The sequence below is a fragment of the Salvelinus sp. IW2-2015 genome, linkage group LG5 (assembly GCF_002910315.2).
Source record: "Salvelinus sp. IW2-2015 linkage group LG5, ASM291031v2, whole genome shotgun sequence".
Taxonomy (NCBI): domain Eukaryota; kingdom Metazoa; phylum Chordata; class Actinopteri; order Salmoniformes; family Salmonidae; genus Salvelinus; species Salvelinus sp. IW2-2015.
In genome coordinates, this window is record NC_036844.1 from 32,654,548 (window position 1) to 32,677,075 (window position 22,528).

A 22,528-nucleotide genomic window follows, 5' to 3' on the forward strand; every position below is an offset into this window, starting at 1 on the left:
AAATCCCAAAGAACAGAATAATCTAATCAAATMTTATTTTTAACAATGCAGTTTTAAGAAAAATACAAAAAAAAGTAACAAATAATTAAAGAGCAGTAGTAAAATAACCGTAGCGAGGCTATATACAGGGGTACCGGTACAGAGTCAATGTGGAGGCTATATACAGGGGGTACCGGTACAGAGTCAATGTGGAGGCTATATACAGGGTGGCGGGGGTACCGAAGGTAGCAAACAGAGTCCAATGTGGAGGCTATATACAGGGGTACTGTACAGAGTCAATGTGGAGGCTAATATACAGGGGGTACCGGTACAGAGTCAATGTGGGAGGCTATATACAGGGGGTACAGGTCAGAGTCAATGTGGAGGCTATTATACAGGGGTACCGGTACAAGTCAATGTGAGGCTATATACAGGAGGTACCGGTACAGAGTCAATGTGGAGGCTATATACAGGGGGTACCGGTACAGAAGTCAATGTGGAGGCTATATACAGGGGTACCGGTACAGAGTCAATGTGGGGGCTATATACAGGGGGTGCCGGTACAGAGTCAATGTGCAGGCTATTACAGGGGGTACCGGTACAGAGTCAATGTGCAGGCTATTTACGGGGGTACCGGTACAGAGTCAATGTGCAGGCTATTACAGGGGTATGGTACAGAGTTAATGTGCAGGCTATTTTACGGGGGTACCGGTACAGAGTCAATGTGCAGGCTATATTACAGGGGGTACCGGTACAGAGTCAATGTTGCAGGGGCTATTTACAGGGGGTACCGTACAGAGTTAATGTGCAGGTATTTTACAGGGGTACCGGTACGAGTTAATGTGGAGGCTATATACAGGGGGTACCGGTACAGAGTCATGTGGAGGCTATATACAGGCGGTACTGGTACAGAGTCAATGTGGGGGCTATATTACGGGGTACCGGACAGGAGTCAATGTGCAGGCTATTTACAGGGGGTACCGGTACAAAGTCATGTGGCGTATTTACAGGGGTACCGGTACACAGTCAATGTGCAAGCTATTTACAGGGGGTAGCCGGTACCGGTACGAGTCAATGTGGAGGCTATTACAGGGCGTACGGTACAGTGTCAATGTGCGGCATTTACAGGGGTACCGGGTACAGGTAATTTGTGCAGGCTATTTTACAGGGGACGAGTACCGGTACAGGAGTCAATGTGCAGGTATTTACAGGGGTACCGGTAAGAGTTTAATGTGCAGGGCCTATTACAGGCGGAACGGAGCGGGTACCGGTACAGAGTCAATGTGCAGGCTATTTACAGGGGGTACCGGTACAGAGTCAATGTGGAGGCTATATACAGGGGGTACCGGTACAGAGTCAATGTGCTGGGGCACCGGTTAGTCGAAGTAATTGAGGTAATATGTACATGTGGGTAGAGTTATTAAAGTGACTGTGCATAGATAATAACAGAGTAGCAGCAGCGTAAAAGAGGGGGGGTAATGCAAATAGTTTGGGGTAGCCATTTGATTAGATGTTCAGGAGTCTTATGGCTTGGGGGTAGAAGCTGTTTAGAAGCCTCTTGGACCTAGACCTGTCGCTCCGGTGCCGCTTGCCCTGCGGTAGCAGAGAGAGAACAGTCTATGACTAGGGTGGCTGGAGTCATTGACCATTTTTAGGCCTTCCTCTGACAGCCAGTGTTAGGATAACTTCAATTAGAGCTGCACTCACAGTTTCAAACTATGTCAAGATAAATGATTCAGTGTTGCCAAATCAGTGATAGTCAAGCTAACAAACATTATTTATTTAGTTATTATTAACTTATGAGTAAGTTATTTGTTTTTTTGGTCATGTGTTCATCAACACCAGGTGTGGGCAGCTCAAGCTGCAGAATGGATGTATTCATTTATAAAACAATCAAGAAGAGAACTTGTAAACAAAAAAAATAACTATGAGATTAAAAGGAATGCATGCTCGATAAGCTCTGCAGAGTTGACCTGGAGCAGGAAGTGACCTCATAAGGCTCAACTTTCCTATTTGTTTGCACTGAAACTCAAGCCAGCAGAGCAGGTCAATCTGATAGACATCTGGAACTCACTGAGCTGATGCCCCAGATGACCTCAATGAGTGTGTAGGCATAGGCCTAAACACTCAGTGATTGGAGGAGCAGACACTGTATTGATCAGTTTCCTATCACTATGTCAACAGACAAGGTCTAACCGGACCTTCACATTGGTCATTCCAAAATGAAGATGAAATGATGACAAAAAAACGGGATATTCAAACAGTGTTTTGATACTGATCTGTTAAGTGTGTTTTGACATTTGTGGCGTCTCAGAAGGTCATGTGCCTGAAATAACCCACAATACAAATTCACCCAGATGTCAACAGCAGGAAAMACATATTCTTCTATGTGTATTATACTAAGTCCTTGGCATGGTATTGTATCTAGCCTACTAGCATTATGGAAAACACGATCTGGTAGCCATCTGGAAGGATATTGTCCTGAACCAGAATTGTTTGACTTGGAAAAGACCAGTACGATTTCAAACTGTTTGAAACATACTGTATTTTGCCCCAGGGATGGTCAAACATATCAAGCTAGGCTACCTGCTGTGACAGTGATGCAGTAGTGAGTCCCACAATATTGAAAACCAAAGGTGGACTTAATTTAGAGACTGTTGGAAAATAGACAAAGAGAACAAAAACAGCCATTGCTTGAACTCTGTGACTGTTGGATAACCTGTAAACTGGTACAGTGGCTGTTGTATTGGTAACGCCACAGTGAACGTCCTTGCTCCTTTTCATCCTGACCCTAAAAAGCTCTGCACACAAACTATTTGTCTGCATACTTTTCCATTTCCCACAGATTATGTAAACCTGCGTAGTCACACATCTTGGCCCAATCATCCAACACTGTACCAATGTTTCACATCTCGAGGCATCATGAGTGTGTCAAGAATTAACATCTATTCATCATATTTTTATTTATTTTTTTAATTGGGGGGGGGGGGGTTAAATCCAGCCACACGTAAATTCTATAAATGTAACAGCCAACAGACGTTTGAAAAAGAGAGACGATTTTATACGTGAATCTGGACATGGAATTCAGCACCTGAGATGGTTTGTTTTCACAGTTGAATATACATCAGAAGAGAATGGAAACGACTAGACTGTAGGAAAGATCAGTCCTTAGAACAAAAACAATGATTTGTTTTGACAGTCTCCACTCTTCATCCTTCTGAGAAACTGGGAAAATGAATCAGTTTCCATTATTGTGGCTGGAGCTGAAGTAGTTGTGGTGGGGGGTGGTTGGTAGCAGGGTTACCAGTCATTCCCTTAAAGTTATGAAAACCATACGGCACAAGAGAAAACCATCGTCCGGCACAGCAGCCCCCCCCCTTCCTCCACACAGTCAGTCATTACTCAGCCCCTCTTCCAAAAACATACAATCCTTTTTCCTTTACGTACCCTCCTTCTTTCTTTCTCCCCTCCCTCCCGTCTCTTTTCTTTCTCCTGCAGATCAGTTAGAATGCTGCTACCAAGGCAGAGGTAGACAAGCAGGAGAAAGGCCTCTGACTAAATGTAAGAGAAGAGTTTTGTTTGGGGGAAAGTTGTGGAGTATTTTTTTTAAAGCAGAAAGAAAAAAAGTATTACTTAGAGAGAGGTGTAGTTAGGTGAGAAAAGACAATGGTACAGATGGGGAAGATGAGCTGTGCCTTGCGCTCCTGTGCTCTTCTGGCAGTCTTGTGTGCCTGCTGGCCTCCCTGGACTCTGGGACAAGAGCTGCAGGAACAAGATGCCCTCTGCACTGCAGATGGCTGCTACGCCGTCTATTTCCAACGTAAGACCTTCCGGGAATCTGCAAGGTTCTGCAAGGACAAACGTGGTTCCCTGGCAACCCTAAAGAGTTCTGAGGAAGCGGCTATGGTCCATGAGCTCCTTTCGTCGGTGGAGCAGCGCGGCCCTCGGGCCAGGGTCAGACTGTGGATTGGGCTCCATCGCCAGCCCAGGCAGTGCTCTGCCACACGCCCACTCAGGGGATTCCAATGGATCACAGGTGAACAGGACACCCAGTACAGAAACTGGCTGAGAGCGGACTCACCTAGTACCTGTGCCGCGCCCCGCTGTGTCGTCATAAGCGTCAACACTGCTGCTGACACCCGGGAGCAGCACGACAACTTCAAGTGGCTGGATGGCTCCTGCTCACTGGCTGTGGATGGATTCATGTGTCACTACACCTACCGGGGGATGTGCCCTTCTCTGAAGAGTGAGGGAGGCGGACCTGCACTGTATACCACCCCTTTCAGCCTTCTCAGCACCATCCTCACTCACATCCCCTTTGGTTCAGTAGCCACCTTGCCCTGCCAAGACCATGAGGACAATGTAGGAGACCAGTCTGTTCTTTGCATTCTGAGGGAGGATGGGAGTGTGGGCTGGTCAAAGGACGCCCCCCTCTGCTCTGATGGCCCCCAGGACTGGTGTGAAGAYGAAAATGGTGGCTGTGAGCATTTCTGTCAGAATGCTGACACACACTATTACTGTGAGTGTTCTGAAGGCTTCACACTGGCAGAGGACGGCCAGACCTGCCAGCCGAACCGTTCCTGTGGCACGGCCAACTGTGAGTTTGACTGTGAAGAGACTACTAAGGGATTCCGCTGCAAATGTCCAAATGGTTACCTGTTGGCACCTGGTGGACGCAACTGCCTGGATGTTGATGAGTGTCTGCAGGCGCCCTGCCCTCATATCTGTGTAAATTCTCCTGGGACATTTGAGTGTCGCTGCAATGAGGGCTACGAGCCCGATGAAGATGGAGAATGTGTGGATGTTGATGAATGCAAAGATTCCAGCAGCTGTGCACACAGATGTGAGAACACCCCTGGTTCCTATGCATGCCACTGCCGCCAAGGCTTCACTGAGCTGCCTGATGATCCAGGCTTATGCCAGGACATCGATGATTGTCAGATCTCCACAAGCTGCCACCAGAAGTGTCTCAACTATGTGGGTGGGTTTGAGTGCTATTGTGAGCCAGGGTACGAGCTGCAGTCAGACCAGTATTCCTGTATGGCCATTCCAGAGGGTGAACATGAGTATTCATCCACAGCTACCTCATCCTACCAAACCTCTTTCTCCTGGGTCCCCGAATTCCCAAACTGGGTTACCGACACCACAGCTTTGGAGTGGCTGACAGAGCAGACCAGCCTTGAGAGGCTTCCTACTGAGAAGACAGCCTCTATGCCGGTTCCACACAGGCCGTCAAATGACCATAACTCACACTGGGATGTTCTCACACGGAGAAAGCCCGCTCAGAACACTATCACACCCTCGCCCAGCTCATCCTCACAGGAAGATGATGTCACTCAAAGCCAAGCAGGTGATCCCTCAGTGGTCTCCAGCGTTAGTGACAGCCACCCCCCAGCAGTCCAGAATGACAGGGGGGCTGGGGGAGTGGTAGAAACCCCAGACAGTAACTCTGAGGTTAAGGCCGCCACCACCCCCACCATCACACCCAGAGTCCCACTTCCAGCCCAAACAACAGCATTCGCATTAGGGTCAGAGCGGCCTGACAGTAAGGGCAAAAGGAAGCAGGACAAGAGCTGGCTTCTCGTAGCACTCCTGGTGCCCCTGTGTGTTTTCATTGTGGTGATGCTGGCTCTGGGCATTGTGTACTGCACTAGCTGTGCTGTAGAACAAAACAAGAGAATCACTGACTGTTACCGCTGGATCGTCACCTCCAAATCAGAGGACAAGAACAAGGCGAAATCTCCTGCTTGACCAATAGAGGGCATACTGACTTTTTAATGAACAGTTCTGAATAGGGGGGGTGAATAAAGGGTTAAATAAAGGAAAGGATCCAGACCACCCATCTGATGGCCTCTGCTGCTCTTACAGTGAAACTGAACCCCTGCGGAACATTCTAGTGTCTCTGTCTGAAGTTCATCTACAAATAATGCTTATTAATTATGACAACATAAATGAAGTGCTGTTTTTTTTTAGGTATTGTAAAGATCTGATAAACGCTTCTGAAGACAGGGGGGATGACTTTATCAAGGGGAAGGGGTTCATATTTCACTGCTAGTGCTTATTTCGCCACCATCAGAAAAAATGTCTTAAACAATTATTAATTTAGCAGGTGCTAAAGTGTATTGTAGACCTCGTTATTGAGGTTAATCATAATAAACAGAATAAACGTCAGAGTATTAATTTAAGAAACCTAGATGAGAAACAAGCCCATACATTTATTGAGAAGAAACACTGTGCAAGCAAAATGCTCCAATTGCAGAATATTTGGATATGTTGCCGTTTGTAATGTGTACCCACTTTTGTTAGTTAGGCCTATATTGAATTATGTCCTTCTAGATTCGTTGCACTGAGTATGCATTGGATTTGAATAAAATCAATAAACCATTTCTGTTTTGTTTGACTGATACACCTCATGCCGTGAAAAGGATGATGAATAGAGCAAGCCAGCTTGTAGTCCGAAAAACAGAAATGAGTTACCTCTGGTTTGTTCAGCCATTTCTATGGGGAAAATGAAGGGGGAAAGAAGAGGGTTTGGGGATAAACACCAAATATAAGGTCTAGGCTTAGGAGATCTTATATTTTTTTGTTCTATGAGATAATATAAGTCAGTTAACATGTCCTTTATGAATTATGAAGCCTTTATGTGCTTTTCTTTATAACATAAATGCTTCAACATTCATAAAAAGTGAAGTTGGCTGATGAAAATGATCGCATGGAACAAAATGTATAATAAGATCTCCTAAGTCTGTGTTTACCACCGACCTTGTTTTCAGCCTTTATCCAAAAACCCTACAAAAACGCCATTCATTTCTCCATAGGCTTTGTCCAACGAACCAAATGTACACATACATGTTATTCAATCATTGCACCCACACTGCTTGCGCGAGTCAACGAGCATCTGAGTAGCCAGGCGCTAAAATAGAACTTGGTTCTATTTGTGAGCTTAATGCGGTGCAAGTCCCGCCTCTCCCATCTCCTCAATGTTTTTTAGGAGCATATACCCATGTGGGTGATTGAAAGATGAACTGAGCTCCACACTCCAGTCTATAGTGGTAATGCACCTTTAAGTTGGTTGCCAACCGCCATATGAAGTCCAAAGAAGAAGAAGCCTGAGGAAGGAGAGATTATTAGAAAACCAACTTTTACCCTTGTATCTGTGGATTAATTGTCTTGTGCATTTTAGGTAAAATAACAACCCAATGTTTATATTCCAGGACAAATGACCTAGCAACAACAAGCTAGCTAGCTAAATTGCCATAAATGTTGAATGCTTTTCGACCTGTCCCCAAATTAATATAGTTGGTCTGGTGTGGGGGGCCACAATCAACATACGCGCGATGGCACACGCAGACGCACGCGCGCGTGAGGTCTGGTCAGCTTGTTTTAGTGGCTACAGAAAGAGTCCGTTACAATTTCTCTATACCCAACACAAAGAGAAATAGTTTAATCTGCCTCCTTTTGCCTTTTATTGGGTAATTGCGCCCCCACGCAGTTAGGGTTTAGGCCTACATTTGTCAAATATGAATATTTCCATGTTTTCTACTGTGACATACAGATTAAAAACTGTATCACTTTCACTAACAAAAAAATGTGGGTGTCTCTTCGAACCATTTAAGATTAAACATAAACACAATCATCAGGACTTTTACTCAGCCTATACATAATAGTGTTGTAATAGGTTATCATATCCATATTCTTCTTTTTCCTAATTTTGGTAACACTTCCTATGAATACCGTATTATACGGATATCTGCATTATATGGACATTTAGAATGGTTATAGTATGCAAGCATTTAGAGTACTATATGAACAGGTTGTATAAAGCCTTAACTTGTCTTGCTTTATAATACAAATACTCTTATTATTCATAATTCACCGTTATTCTTGTAAAAACGAATAGATTCATCGCAATACTTGCAAAAGTAAGCCTAATGGAGAAAAAGGTATTTGTCGACGAGGATGGGATTCGAACCCACGCGTGCAGAGCACAATGGATTAGCAGTCCATCGCCTTAACCACTCGGCCACCTCGTCGGTTGGAATCTTTGCGGAAAATATCTATGTTTATCCGTAGAAAATAATTTCGTGCGCGTTAATAATTATCTATCATACTCAGCTTTTCGATTTATTTGCACCAGTTTACTACTGTAGTGAATATACCATTCCAAAAGTACGTTTAGTTGCTTTGGATTTATACAACATGAGGTGGGATTAGTCCCCATCTCCCAGACAGGTGCGATCGTAGCCACTCCATGGTGAAAAAAAGTTTAATCATAAACTTCCTTCACCGAAACTTTCACCATGGAGTGTGGTTTAGTCCGCTAGCGAAAACCTTTGACTGAAAGGCTAGCTCACATTAGCTGATAGCTAGCTAGCCAATGTTGTAAAGAAGTTCAGTAAATTCAAATGTAACTTGTTTTGAGATAAATATATATTTTTAACACAAATATGTTAGCTCGTGACCTGAGATTCACTTAAAAATACCTATCTTGAAGGTTGTGGTCGATGGTAGCTGGTAGGCCAGGTAGGATGATGTGCAATAGGCCTAAAACAGCAGAGAATCTTTGTATAACAGAGCTAGCTATATATGGCAGTTTTTGCCTGCAGAATCCGCGTGGATAAGAAAAACTCAAATAGATTGTAACTTGTATGGGCACTGTACAGTAAACAAAACAAAGATAACAGTTTTAATATTGATCATTGTAATAATGTGCTGTATTTAATAACTAGGCTATGCATCCACGTTTGTTAGTTAAATTGCCAGTAAAAGTCACAATATAGGCCTAGTTCAGGAGAGATTGGCACAATTCGTGGGAGAATCAAGTTCATGTTATCCATTCAGCATACGATGTGGATGTGCCAGAGCTGACTTCAATAGCTGATCTGGGTGCGTAACAAGGATGGGCATATTGGGTGGAGAGCTGATTTATGCCCCATGTTGTCATGTGTAAGAATCTGGAGGGGGCCTGGTCCAGGACTGAGGTGATCTCTGACCCCTGAAGCAGGCAGCTGGTTGGCCCCAGAGTGACCTCACAGTCCAGCCTGCTCAGTACTGGCAGGCTGAAAGGAACATGGKATGTTGACATCTCATCTATATGATTGGTAGGTGGCTGAAGGCCTGTGCTTGGGATTTTGGGCTGCTGTGTGTATTTCCACAACCCTTGCCTTGATCCACACAAGCAAGTGGATCCATCTTGTGGGTGAATGGGGAAATATTCCACGGTCCGGTAAGGCAGCCTAGCAGCAGCAGTCATGAGTACCTGTGGATGTCTACAGGACATGTGTTTCTCACTCCACTGTTTGTTCGGGACAAGGCCCTCCAATCCGGCATGGTCAGGGCCCTCCTTGAATACAGCACTGCCTCCTCTATAGACTGACTTCATATAGTCCCTGGAGAAATAGCAGATGTTATATAGGACCAAGAAACATCTGAAATGGCAAACAATGAGACAAGGATATGATGGTATGGTTCCCTATATCCAAAGAAAACAATCAGCAACAATTATGCCACTGATGAACGGTTAAAGGAACAGTTCACCCAAATTACAAAATTGTTTCTTCACCTTGACAGCAATCCGTGATTTTGTTTAGTTTCCCTGGCACTGTTTCCAGAGTTTGAGCATTTGTGGCAAAAATCCCATCCAAGTACTGGTATCGATATTAGCATTTTTCACGCATCATGTCCAAAAGTATCTCAAATTGATTGTGAAGCTCAACAAAGTCACTTATAGATGATTTTAACATGATGCGGCAAAAATTCTAATATCGATACCAGGACTTGCTTATACCTATTCCTTTAACATGCTTATACCTATTGACTGAGACTAGAAGCTTGTGCCCACACACAATGGTGCTTACCCGAACTCTTTGACTGTATGTGATCCCCCTGAGTCACAAGGGGGCTCTATCTGCAAGGCTTTCATTTGAAGTGTGGTGAAAGAACCAGCAGATATAGGGAACTTCCCCAAGGAACAATGGCCCTCCAAACCAGATGGAAGAACAGGACCTTCTATCATGGCCAAGATCCCATCTAAAACTGGAGTAAGGAGGAAGTCTTCTCCATCCATGGGTATGTATGGAGCCAACGAGTCCAGGTCCAGCTCACATAGTTCCTGCAGGGAGGAAATATGCAATTAAAAAAGGGATTGAAAAAGTCCACCATTGATGCTACCAATTTCAGCCCAGGTTTTACCCATGAGCTAAGAGATAGGTCTACTTACAGAGAGTGAGTTCATGTTCATTTGATCCTCTCGGTTGAGCTCTGCATATCCCTCATAGGTTTGGATCTCATTGTTGTGTTCTAGATCAGATTGGGAGGAACGTAACAATTCAATGCCACAAGTCTCTTAACACCTCTTCGGTTAGATGCAAATAATCGTCAGCTAAAGGAACAGACCTGGAGTTGGTATTTTTGTGTTGCGTAGATGACCAGCTGTCTCTGCTGCAGGATAGGCCTCATTCTGCAGGGTGGGCCCCACCTCAAGTTCAGAGTAACAGGGCCTCAGTAGCGGTTCTATTTGCTGCAGTGAGAACACCATCTCTGGTAGCTCCACCTCACTGTGGTGAGACAACGAGATAGGGCAAACGGAAAAAGGACAGAGAAGATATCTTTACACCAGATACAGTGCATACAACTTGGTAGCACAAGTAACAAGGCATTTTACTTGTAAACAGCTGAACAGATATCTATTCTAACCAACTTCTTATCCACACAGTCTTGGTAAGAGTTGTCATTCATTAGATGCTTTCATTGGACCCCGACCCCAACATCACTTCTCACCTTAGGATGTAGTTGATGCAGACCACACTCTGGGGCTGCCCAGTCTGGTTGTTGTACACCACCGATGCATCCGTCTCTGCCCACACATAACCACCACCTTTCAGCAGCAGACGGTACCTGCCCATGGTAGCCTGTCCCTTAGAGAGCACTGTCCCAGACACATGATCACATATCAATTTAACATGGTCAGAACATACTAGTGATATTAACAATATTTATATACACCTCATGATTCGAGGTAACTCACAGCTCTGGTGTGCTTTGTGAATGTGCTGGCAGTCAGATGTGTGGTAATACTGATACACAGACTGGCCCAGAAGTTCTGTTTCTGTATATCCAGTCAGCTCCTTGACACTAGAAACAAAATCATATGAAAAACAGTATGAAAAGTATTATGTAATATGCTTGTATTACTCGTCTCGTTTCATTAGCGTCACCAGATGAGTGTCGAGTTAGTGACTGTACCCTGAATGGCAGTAGGTGAACCTCATGTCCGGGCGATGTCCGCTCAGGAAGGTCTTGTGATTCAAGCTGGCATCCCTGATGATGCATTGTGAGATGGGTAAGGGTCGGCACAATAGGACAAGACAGGCTGACTCTGGGAGGTGAGATTGTTTCTTAACCCCAACGCAGTGAATCACCTGTGTGTGTGAGGGACAGAGAGAAAAGAGAAAGTGAAGTGTGTATTTCTACAACAGAGAAGAATAAAACTCAACATGTTAACACTCTGCTTCAAACTAGCATGAAGTACTGACCTTCAACATGTTAACACTCTGCTTCAAACTAGCATGAAGTACTGACCTTCACATGTTTAACACTCTGCTTCAAACTGGCATGAAGTACTGACCTTCAACATGTTAACACTCTGCTTCAAACTAGCATGAAGTACTCGAGCCTTCAACATGTTAACACTCTGCTTCAAACTAGCATGAAGTACTGACCTTCAAACATGTTAATACCTCTGCTTCAAACTAGCATGAAGTACTGACTTCTTCAACATGTTAATCACTCTGCTTCAAACTAGCATGAAGTACTGACTCTTCAAACATGTTAGTTATACTCCTGCCTTCAAAACTAGCATGAAGTACTGAGACTTTCAACATGTTAATACTCTGCTTCAAAACTACAGCATGAAGTACTGACTTCAACATGTTAACACTCTGCTTCAAACTAGCATGAAGTACTGACCTTCAACATGTTAACACTCTGCTTCAAACTAGCATGAAGTACTGACCTTCAACATGTTAACACTCTGCTTCAAACTAGCATGAAGTACTGACCTTCAACATGTTAATACTCTGCTTAAACTGCATGAAAGTACTGACTTCACATGTTATACTCTGCTTCAAACTAGCAGAAGTACTGAACCTTCAACATGTTAATACTCTGCTTCAAACTAGCATGAATACTGACTTCAACATGTTACACTTCTGCTTCAAACTAGCATGAAGTACTGACTTTCAACATGTTAAACTCTGCTTCAAACTAGCATGAAGTACTGACCTTCAACATGTTAATACTCTGCTTCAAACTAGCATGAAGTATGACTCAACATGTTAACACTCTGCTTCAAACTAGCATGAAGTACTGCCTTCAACATGTTAAACACTCTGCTTCAAACTAGCATGAAGTACTGACTTTCAACATGTTAACACTCTGCTTCAAACTAGCATGAAGTACTGACTTCAATGTTTAACACTTGCTGCTTCAAACTAGCATGAAGTACTGACTTTCAACATGTTTAACACTCTGCTTTCAAACTAGCATGAAGTACTGACCTTTCAACATGTTAACACTCTGCTTCAAACTAGCATGAAGTACTGACCTTCAACATGTTAACACTCTGCTTCAAACTAGCATGAAGTACTGACCTTCAACATGTTAACACTCTGCTTCAAACTAGCATGAAGTACTGACCTTCAACATGTTAACACTCTGCTTCAAACTAGCATGAGTACTGACCTTCAACACGTTAACACTCTGCTTCAAACTAGCATGAAGTACTGCTTCAACATGTTCAACACTCTGCTTCCAAACACTAGCCATGTAAGTACTGACCTTCAACATGTTAACACTCTGCTTCAAAACTAGCATGAAGTACTACCTCAACATGTTAACACTCTGCTTCAAACTAGCATGAAGTACTGACCTTCAACATGTTAACACTCTGCTTCAAACTAGCATGAAGTACTGACCTTCCATCGTGTGTGTCTGTGGTTGACAGCTCGACCCTGAGAGGTCAGAGTGCTCTTCACACGGAGGAGGAAGTCACACTGCTGTTGTCTCTCAGTATCTGATAGAAAGACAAGATACAGAAGATAAACAATATGCCTCTTTGCTAACTAATATCTTGTTTAAAATATGTGAAGTCCCCTTTACCTATCATTTTTGAGAGGATATCTCTGACTTCTCTCTGGTCACAGTGGTGCATGAAGTCAAACAGACTCCTACCAATCAGATCCATCTACACGTGAAATAAAAACATTTGTTGTTTAGAAAAATATTTGTCATCCATCCGTTTTACCTTCAGTTCCAGTACAATATGAACACTCAACATACAGTTGAAGTCGGAAGTTCACCTTAGCCAAATACATTTAAACTCAGTTTTTCACAATTCCTGACATTTAACCCTAGTAAAAATTGTCTTAGGTCAGTTAGGATCACAACTTTATTTTAAGAATGTGAAATGTCAGAATAATAGTAGAGAGAAAAATTTATTTCAGCTTTTATTTCTTTCATCCCATTCCCACTGGGTCAGAAGTTTACATACACTCAATTAGTATTTGGTAGCCTTGCCTTTAAATTGTTTAACTTGGGTAGCCTTCCACAACCTTCCCACAATAAGTTGGGTGAATTTTGTCCCATTCCCCTGACAGAGCTGGTGTAACTGAGTCAGGTTTGTAGGCCTCCTTGCACGCACACGCTTTTTCAGTTCTGCCCACAAATTTTCTATAGGATTGAGGTCAGGGCTTTYTGATGGCCACTCCAATACCTTYACTTTGTTGTCCTTAAGCCATTTTGCCACAACTTTGGAAGTATGCTTGGGGTCATTGTCCATTTGAAAGACCCATTTGCAACCAAGCTTTAACTTCCTGACTGATGTCTTGAGATGTTGCTTCAATATATCCACATAATTTTCCACCCTCATGATGCCATCCATTTTGTGAAGTGCACCAGTCCCTCCTGCAGCAAAGTACCCCCACAACATGATGCTGCCACCCCCGTGCATCACGGTTGGGATGGTGTTCTTCGGCTTGCAAGCGTCCACCTTTTGCCTCCAAACATAACGATGGTCATTATGGCCAAACAGTTCTATTTTTGTTTCTTCAGACCAGAGGACATTTCTCCAAAAAGTATGATCTTTGTCCCCATGTGCAGTTGCAAACCGTAGTCTGGCTTTTTTATGCCAATTTTGGAGCAGTGGCTTCTTCCTTGCTGAGCGGCCCATCAGGTTATGTCGATATAGGCCTCGTTTTACTGTGGATACAGATACTTTTGTACCTGTTTCCTCCAGCATCTTCACAAGGTCCTTTGCTGTTGTTCTGGGATTGATTTGCACTTTTCGCACCAAAGTACGTTCATCTCTAGGAGACAGAACGCGTCTCCTTCCTGAGCGGTATGATGGCTGCATGGTCCCATGGTGTTTATACTTGCGTACTATTGTTTGTACAGATGAACCAGGGCATTTGGAAATTGCTCCCAAGGATGAACCAGACTTTTGGAGGCCTACAATTTTTTTTCTGAGGTCTTGGCTGATTTCTTTTGATTTTCCCATGATGTCAATCAAAGAGGCACTGAGTTTGAAGGTAGGCCTTGAAATACATCCAACGGTGCACCTCCAATTGACTCAAATTATGTCAACTAGCCTATCAGAAGCTTCTAAAGCCATGACATCATTTTCTGGAATTTTCCAAGCTGTTTTATGGCACAGTCAACTTAGTGTATGTAAACTTCTGACCCACTGGAATTGTGATACAGTAAGTTATAAGTGAAATAATCTGTCTGTAAACAATTGCTGGAAAAATGACTTGTGTCATGCACAAAGTAGATGTCCTAACCGACTTGCCAAAACTATAGTTTGTTAACAAGAAATTTGTGGAGTGGTTTTAAAACGAGTTTTAATGACTCCAACCTAAGTATATGTAAACTTCCGACTTCAACTGTATGTACATATACTGAACAAAAAATATAAACGCAACATGAGTGTGTTGGTCCCATGTTTCATAAACTTAAATTAAAGATCCGATAAACGTTCCATATGCACAAAAAACGTATTTCTCTCAAATCTGGCGCACAAATTTGTTTACATCTCTGTTAGTGAGAATTTCTCCTTTGACAAGATAATCCATTCACCTGACGTGTGTGGCATATCAAGAAGCTGATTAAACAGCATGCTCATTACACAGGTGCACCTTGTGATGGGGACAATAAAAGGCCACTCTAAAATGTGCAGTTTTGTCACACAACACAATGCCACAGATGTCTCAATTTTGAAGGAGCGTGCAATTAGAATGCTGCCTGCAGGAATGTCCACCAGAGCTGTTGCCAGAGAATTTAATGTTAATTTCTCTACCATAAGCCATTTTAGAGAATTTGGCAGTACATCCAACCAGCCTTACAACCACAGACCACGTGTAACGACACCAGCTCCACATCTGGCTTTTTTACCTGCGGGATCATCTGAGACCAGCCAACCAGACAGCCGATGAAACTGAGAAGTACGGTGCCTTGCAAATGTATTCATCGCCCTTGCCGCTTTTCCTATGTTGTTGCATTTCAACCTGTAATTTAAATGTATTTTTATTTGGATATCATGTAATGGACATACACAAAATAGTCCAAATTGGTGAAGTGAAATGTAAAAAATTACTTGTTTAAAAAAAACAGGCATATGTATTCACCCCCTTTGCTATGAAGCCCCTAAATAAGATCTGGTGCAACCAATTACCTTCAGAAGTCACATAATAAGTTAAATAAAGTCCACCTGTGTGCAATCTAAGTGTCACATAATCTGTCACAAGATCTCAGTATATATACACCTGTTCTGAACGGCCCCAGAGTCTGCAACACCACTAAGCAAGGGGCACCACCAAGCAAGCGGCACCACGAAGACCAAGGAGCTCGCCAAACAGGTCAGGGACAAAGTTGTGGAGAAGTACAGATCAGTGTTAGGTTATAAAAAAATATCAGAATCTTTGAACATCCCACGGAGCACCAATAAATCCATAATTTTTTTAAATGGAAAGAATATGGCACCACAACAAACCTGCCAAGAGAGGGCCACCCACCAAAACTCACAGACCAGGCAAGGAGGGCATTAATCAGAGAGGCAACAAAGAGACTTGCTGCAAAAGGTTGCTATACAAAGTATTGACTTTGGGGGGGTGAATAGTTATGCACGCTCAAGTTTTCTGTTTTTTTGTCTTGTTTCTTGTTTGTTTCACAAAAAATATTTTGCATATTCAAAGTGGTAGACATGTTGTGTAAATCTAATGATACAAATCCCCCAAAAATCCATTTTAATTCCAGGTTGTAAGGCAACAAAATAGGAAAAATGCCAAAGGGGTTGAATACTTTCGCAAGCCACTGTACTTCTGTCTGTAATAAAGCCCTTTTGTGGGGAAAAACTAATTTTGATTGGGTGAGCCTATACCCTCCCAGGCCCACCCATTTCTACGCACCTTCCCTGTCATGTGAAATTAGGGCCTAATGATTTTATTTCAATTGACTGGTTTCCTTATATGAATGTAAAATCATTGAAACTCTGTAAAATTGTTGCATGTTGTGTTTATATTTTTGTTCAGTATAATATGACTGTACCTGGTTGATGCCAGTGTGTGTCCTTATGTCCCCTGTAGTGAAGATAACCTGGCCGTTCTGAGACACCAAGAGCATGAAACCCCCAACAGCAGACTCCAGCACTGTCTCCACAGAGGAAATCCCAGCCATTGGGTATCGGCCTAAATAACACAGAGGACAATGCCTTCTACTATATTTCTAAACCCTTGAACACTCTAAAAGCCTTGTCATTCCAAACGCCCAACAGAATGTTGTTACCGTGCATGGTGAAGTGGACTGTGTCAGAGCAGACCCTCGTCTCTGGTGTGACATTGTCTCGATGGTCTAGCAGTGCTCTCAGACGCAGGGAGTCCAGTGTGAGTCTGACGATAGAAGCCTTGTCTATGTGGCCAGTCAGACCAGAGGGCAGAGGTAGCAATGCTGCCAGCTCCCCAAACAAACGTCTCTCTCTCTCCCTCCTGCTCTTAGCTGCAACACGGGACTGGGCCCGCAACCGCTCCGTTCTCACCCTGTGGTACAAGCAGTGTCATAAGCAGTGTCATACCATTAAGAGAGAACATTTCTGAAATTATTATGCAGTTGAGAGGAATGAAGAAATATAATTTTTTTATTCTGGTGCAGCTCTGCACTCACAAACGTATGAGCTAGCTAGCTCACGCTTGTTAGTTATCTAGCTAGCTCAAAGGACATTAAAAGTTCCTACACAGAAGCCGCTCCTCCTAGGTATAATTCTGTGGACGTCATTCAGATAATGCATGACATAACAAGATGCCCAGCGCTTCAAGCCTCCTCCTCAAACAACCCTCTCAAGCTCTTCCCTACCCACAAAATTTCAGTCGCATCTTGCGCCAATAGTTAGGCTACACTTGTCTGTCCATCACGCATGTGAACACCTAGGTTGCCTGCTCTGTCCGCACTGATTGGGGAAGTCATTTAATGAGCTAAATGTAAAAACTGTAGATTTCAGAAAGGAATGATATAAAATGGTACATTTTGGGGTTCGAACCGGTTCAGAACTATATTTTGCTGGTCGGAAGAGTGGAACGAAACAAAAAAAAATAGTGGTTCTGTTCACAACAAAATTATTGGAAAATAATTGTGTTTCCAACCCCTGCTAGGGAGAAACAAAAACAATGAGGGGATGTTTACATAACACTACAGTTTCCATGACATACATTCTATAGTTATCAAGCCCAAATCACAAATCACTCTTTGCCAGAGGGAAGCTAAGAGTGTGAACCTCCTGAGGAGATAAAGGGCAACTTTCAGCCATGGGGGGCAACAACATCACAGCTACGTCATGCTAGCTTATCACAACCAGTCTTGGTTGTCTGCTTCCAGAGATACAGCAACTAACTACTACGCTGTAGCATATCTGGTATAGCTAACTCTTGCAAAATGTTCTGAAGTGCATTAGAAATGTACCGAATTGTTTTGATCATATACAGCCAGGTCCATAATTATTGGCACCCCTGATAAAGATGAGGGGAGTAAAGTATAAAATAAATAAATAATACAAATACTGAGCTATATTGTATGAAACAAAAAAAGGGAATTATATTATTTTATACTAATAAAGCTGCTCAGAGAAAGAGGTTTTGTTTAACAAGTTATCAAGTCTGGAGACTGAGATAGCCATTGCAAAATGTTGATTTTGTGGTCAATTAACCATTTCTTTGTGAATTTGATGTGTGCTTGGGGTTATTGTCTTGCTGGAAGATCCACTTGCTGCCAATAGTCAGCTTCCTGGCAGAGGCAACCAGGTTGTGGTATAAAACATCCTGGTACTTGGTAATGTTCATGATGTCGTTGACCTTAACAAGGGCCACAGGACCAGTAGAAGCAAAATAGCCCCATCAAGGGTGCCAATAATTATGGACCTGACAGTATATGACCAAACAATAATTTCTAATGCAAATAAACAATGTTTTGTCAGTTAGTGATCAGTTAGTGCTAAATCCACTCCTGACTTTCCCATGTCTAAAATAAAAACCTTAGTAAAGTGGTGTGTTTGTTTTGTTTATTAGAGTAATTCATTAGAGAAGTAACTCACCTGCTTCTCTTCTGTCCATTAATTCTGTCCTTCTGTCTCTTTGTTTTGTGGAGCTTTTGATCACAAGCATCTTCCAGAGAATTTCCTAAATGAGGAAACATTATCCAAAATCTCTGAATGGACACTTGCTAGTAATCACAGATACATGCCAGTCATGCGGACACAAGCATTTCGTCCCACTTGTACTTTTGGAGGTTGAACTAGAACAGGTTCCTGAACCAATGTCCAGTGGCAAGTCATTCATCTTTCTCCTGAGACTCCTCCTCTTTTGGACATGCCACCTCCCACCAGGGAGGGAATCTCATCCACTTTGTTTACAAACAATCTCCTTTGGGCACAGAATTATCAGTTAATGACCATTTACCAAATATATTACAGTAGAAGAAATGAACACGGTAGCATTTATCAATACATTAGTGGATTCTATCGTGAAGTAGATGTTTATCCTTTCTTAAAGTGAAAACTAAATACTAACTTGCTTAATGGTATTTTCTTTTAAATGTTGTCTTACCCATGAGGTGATGGACTAGGGTAAAGTTGGCACAGACATTGACCAACCCTAATTTTTGTGTTTTAAAAACATTTAGCAGGACATCTGGCATGATTCCTGATCCTAAACTGTGGCGCCAGTTGCATGCCTTATGCTGTAAACACTTCCTCCACCCACCCCACACACAAGGGTACAGACATACACATTATCTGCCTAATGTTGTGCAAGTGAAGTAAACACATACTAAGTAAACATTATAAACTGGGTGGTTCGAGCCATGAATGCTGATTGGCTGACAGCCATGGTATATCAGACCGTATACCACGGGTATGACAAAACATTTATTTTTACTGCTCTAATTATGTTGGTAACCCGTTTATAAGGCAACTCAGGTGTTTGTGGTTAATGGCCAATATAGCACGGCTGAGGGCTGTATCCAGGCACTCCGCGTTGCGATGCGCGTAAGAACAGTCCTTAGCCGTGTTATATTGGCCATATACCACACTTCCTTGTGCCTTATTGCTTAAGCATACTATAAAAAAGACACACTTTTATATAATTAACACTGACCACTAGATATCAAGGGCTGTTACAGTGTCTTTCCTTTATATCCAATCAACTTGTTAAAACAGAATTTATTCCAAAGGGATACAGTGGCTCAAAAAGGTTTCATAAAAGTGGCCAATTTATACAAGGCTGTCATCTCTGTAAYTTGTTTAAATCAATACTCAATTTGACAGATGTAATACATACACAAGCTGCTTTCCACTTTCTTTTTCTTTGGTTGTCCACTGAATGGAGTCTTCTCACACTGGATGCTTCATGATCAAAGAGGAGCACTTCAGTCTCATCCCGTACAACAGGTTTTTGATAAAGGCAGCGATTAAAAAAAGCCATCTCCATCTGTTCTTTCTTTCCTTTCTTCTGCTTATTTCATCACGTCTTGAAACTGTGTTCATTATCCTTGGGATGTACCGTGAAGTACAATGTAAGTCCAGATGAGTCCATTATGAGTGTACCCTGGTTATCCAGAAATCTGCAGGGACAAGTGAAGTAGTCATATAAAGAACATAGAATATAGAACATAAAATATAGAACATAGACGTCTCCATCCATCTCTATTCCGCATCCAAAGAACTACTGCATTTCTGTCGCTGTCTTTCTCTGTCAGTCTGCAACAGTGTGCAGAGGCAGTGGGAAGCTCGGCTGTCTACCATTCCAAAAATATGTCAGGTAGTGGTGATTAATGGAGAGTGTCTTCCTGTGGTCAGCTTGGTTGGCATGCCTCAGTTTCAGTCCAACGCGGTGCACAACCCATAAAGCCGGATCTCTTTTATTGAGACTGGATCCTTGATACTTGTAGGTGATTCCATACACTGAACGCAAGGGCATGAGTCTTAGACAAGAGTAAGAAATATGTCAATAGCCTGGGGACAAGGGAAGCCAATCAAGCTGGTAGAACCACTTGAACCAATATGCCTTCAACTAATGAGAGCAGCAGAATAAATGATGAGGGGTAAAACAGCTCAACAGCTCATAGGCCTGAGGTACAACAGGTCACAGACCATCCTCGGGTCATCCACTGGTTGGCCATGTAAAGTTATTGGCATCTGGAGTTGATGCAGTGTTTGTAGGATGGGAGAACGTGATGCCCCACACTGCAAAAGCGCCTGGCGCCATAACCGCCCATGCCCGGAATAAACACAGAAACGGCATGACGGATGGGTATCGTGCCACCCTCGCTTCTATAACAAGTCACCTAGGGACCAGTCTGAGGGCCACAAGTCACGGTTCTCTCTTATCAGCATCCAACAATTAGCTAACAGAATGTTCCTAGGCAGAAAGTAACCCATGGAAAAGGCAGTCATCTATGACAAAAATACCTACTGTCATCATGAGAGAGAAAAGAACGACCACTTCATGAGCAGGCATACCGGTGTTTACTTATTAGAAACAGGTTGGAGAACTTACTTTTTTATAATAAGAAAATAGTATATTTGAAGACCCTGAAGGCATGTTGTCCTCCATACTGACGTGATGTCTACTGTACCAGTGAGTGGGATGAATGAGGTAGGGAGCAGCTGATGAGAATTGGAGGTGCATTCTTAGAAAAAAAAGGTGCTATCTAGAACATAAAAGGGTTCTTCGGCTGTCCCCATAGGATACACCTTCGAAGAGCCCTTTTTGGTTCCAGGTAGAACCCTTTTGGTTCCATGTAAAATCCTTTCCACAAAGGGTTCTACATGGAACCCAAAAGGGTTCTACCTGGAACCAAAAGGGTTCTGCTATGGAGACAGCTGGAAGAACCCTTTTGGAACCCTTTTTTCTAAGAGTGTAGATCAGAGACCTGGGTGGTCAAGGTGTGGTTCAATAGTTGATTTTGTGTCATTTCCTGTTTATGGATGCACTTTTGAGAGTTTTTATTACATTGTGAAAACAGAATCAAGAAAGGAGGCATTGTAGTCTGCAATGTGATACAGGGAAAATACAACAAATGATGAAAAGTTATCAGGAAAATGCTGCAAAGAACATAATGTACTGTATGTCAATCTTCATAAAAGCAGCACTATAGTTCACCAGCTTTGTGTCTCTGCATGACGTTTTATCACACTAGCTCAAGATAGTATGGTCTGATTAAATTGTGGTCTACAGATGTATGCTCTTAATTTGAGGAGTTTAATCCTGCAGCAACAGGAAATTAGAATTATTGTGTGGATTATAAAAATTTACATTTGTGTAGGGTTTGATACATTTTTGCTATAGCAAATAAAGTCTGAAATGTTAAAGTGGAAATTACAAACTTTAGAACCCTTTTTAAACCTTGAATACACAACAAGTTAGCATTTTCTGAAGTGCAGGAAATGTTCTTGCAACAACAGGGTCACCACATTAAGATCCTACACCTGTATGTTTCTGTGTCAAAGCCCTGCCACAGACTTCCTTCTGGTGCATGTACCCTTTTTCAGTAGAAAAAAGACAGATGATGTAGCTGATGAATTCTGGCAACTTAATTGAAGCTTAAGTAGTGAAACTGACACTAACTGGAACTTTAAGAAAATATTCATTTTTTTTTTTTTTACACAGGAACTTCTCATTTGCTTCAAGTTAATCAGTATCACCACAATGCATATTTATAGACAGCCTACTTTAAATTCAAAAGGATATACTATACTAAATGTTTGTTTTTACTCACTTTTGATTGTTAACAAACATTGGATTAAGTGTTATTTATAATCTAATTATGTACAAAGCTTCTGTGTTTATCGCTTACCTATTGGCTGTTAGTGAACGTGCATAGTTAATTTACTTTATAGTTGTAGATTATTAATGGTCTGTACAATCCCCCTGCAATGTTCTTTTCTGTAGTTTGTCTTTCTGTGTTTTTCATTTACATTTACATTTAAGTCATTTAGCAGACGCTCTTATCC

At 42.4% G+C, this 22,528-nt stretch overlaps 2 protein-coding genes and 1 non-coding gene across 3 annotated transcripts; 1 reads left to right on the forward strand and 2 right to left on the reverse strand.

Annotated features, from left to right (window-relative positions):
• The first annotated feature begins 3,466 nt into the window (after positions 1–3,466).
• Positions 3,467–6,365, forward strand: LOC111964362 (endosialin-like). The gene has a single exon (XM_023988242.2). It carries the CDS (start codon positions 3,646–3,648, stop codon positions 5,728–5,730), a length of 2,085 nt encoding a protein of 694 aa, XP_023844010.1. The 5' UTR covers positions 3,467–3,645; the 3' UTR covers positions 5,731–6,365.
• Positions 6,366–7,930: 1,565 nt separating this feature from the next.
• trnas-gcu (transfer RNA serine (anticodon GCU)) lies at positions 7,931–8,012 on the reverse strand. The gene has a single exon. It is a non-coding gene; the product is annotated as a tRNA-Ser (tRNA).
• Positions 8,013–8,651: 639 nt separating this feature from the next.
• hif1al2 (hypoxia inducible factor 1 subunit alpha, like 2) lies at positions 8,652–18,936 on the reverse strand. The gene is made up of 12 exons (XM_023988241.2): positions 18,611–18,936; positions 16,816–17,066; positions 16,579–16,718; positions 13,138–13,222; positions 12,954–13,051; positions 11,224–11,399; positions 11,006–11,112; positions 10,759–10,906; positions 10,375–10,535; positions 10,199–10,278; positions 9,837–10,090; positions 8,652–9,368 (listed from the first exon to the last, which is right to left on the reverse strand). The coding sequence occupies exons 1-12, from the start codon at positions 18,709–18,711 to the stop codon at positions 8,804–8,806; spliced, it is 2,166 nt and encodes a 721-aa protein (XP_023844009.1). The 5' UTR covers positions 18,712–18,936; the 3' UTR covers positions 8,652–8,803.
• Positions 18,937–22,528: the final 3,592 nt, after the last annotated feature.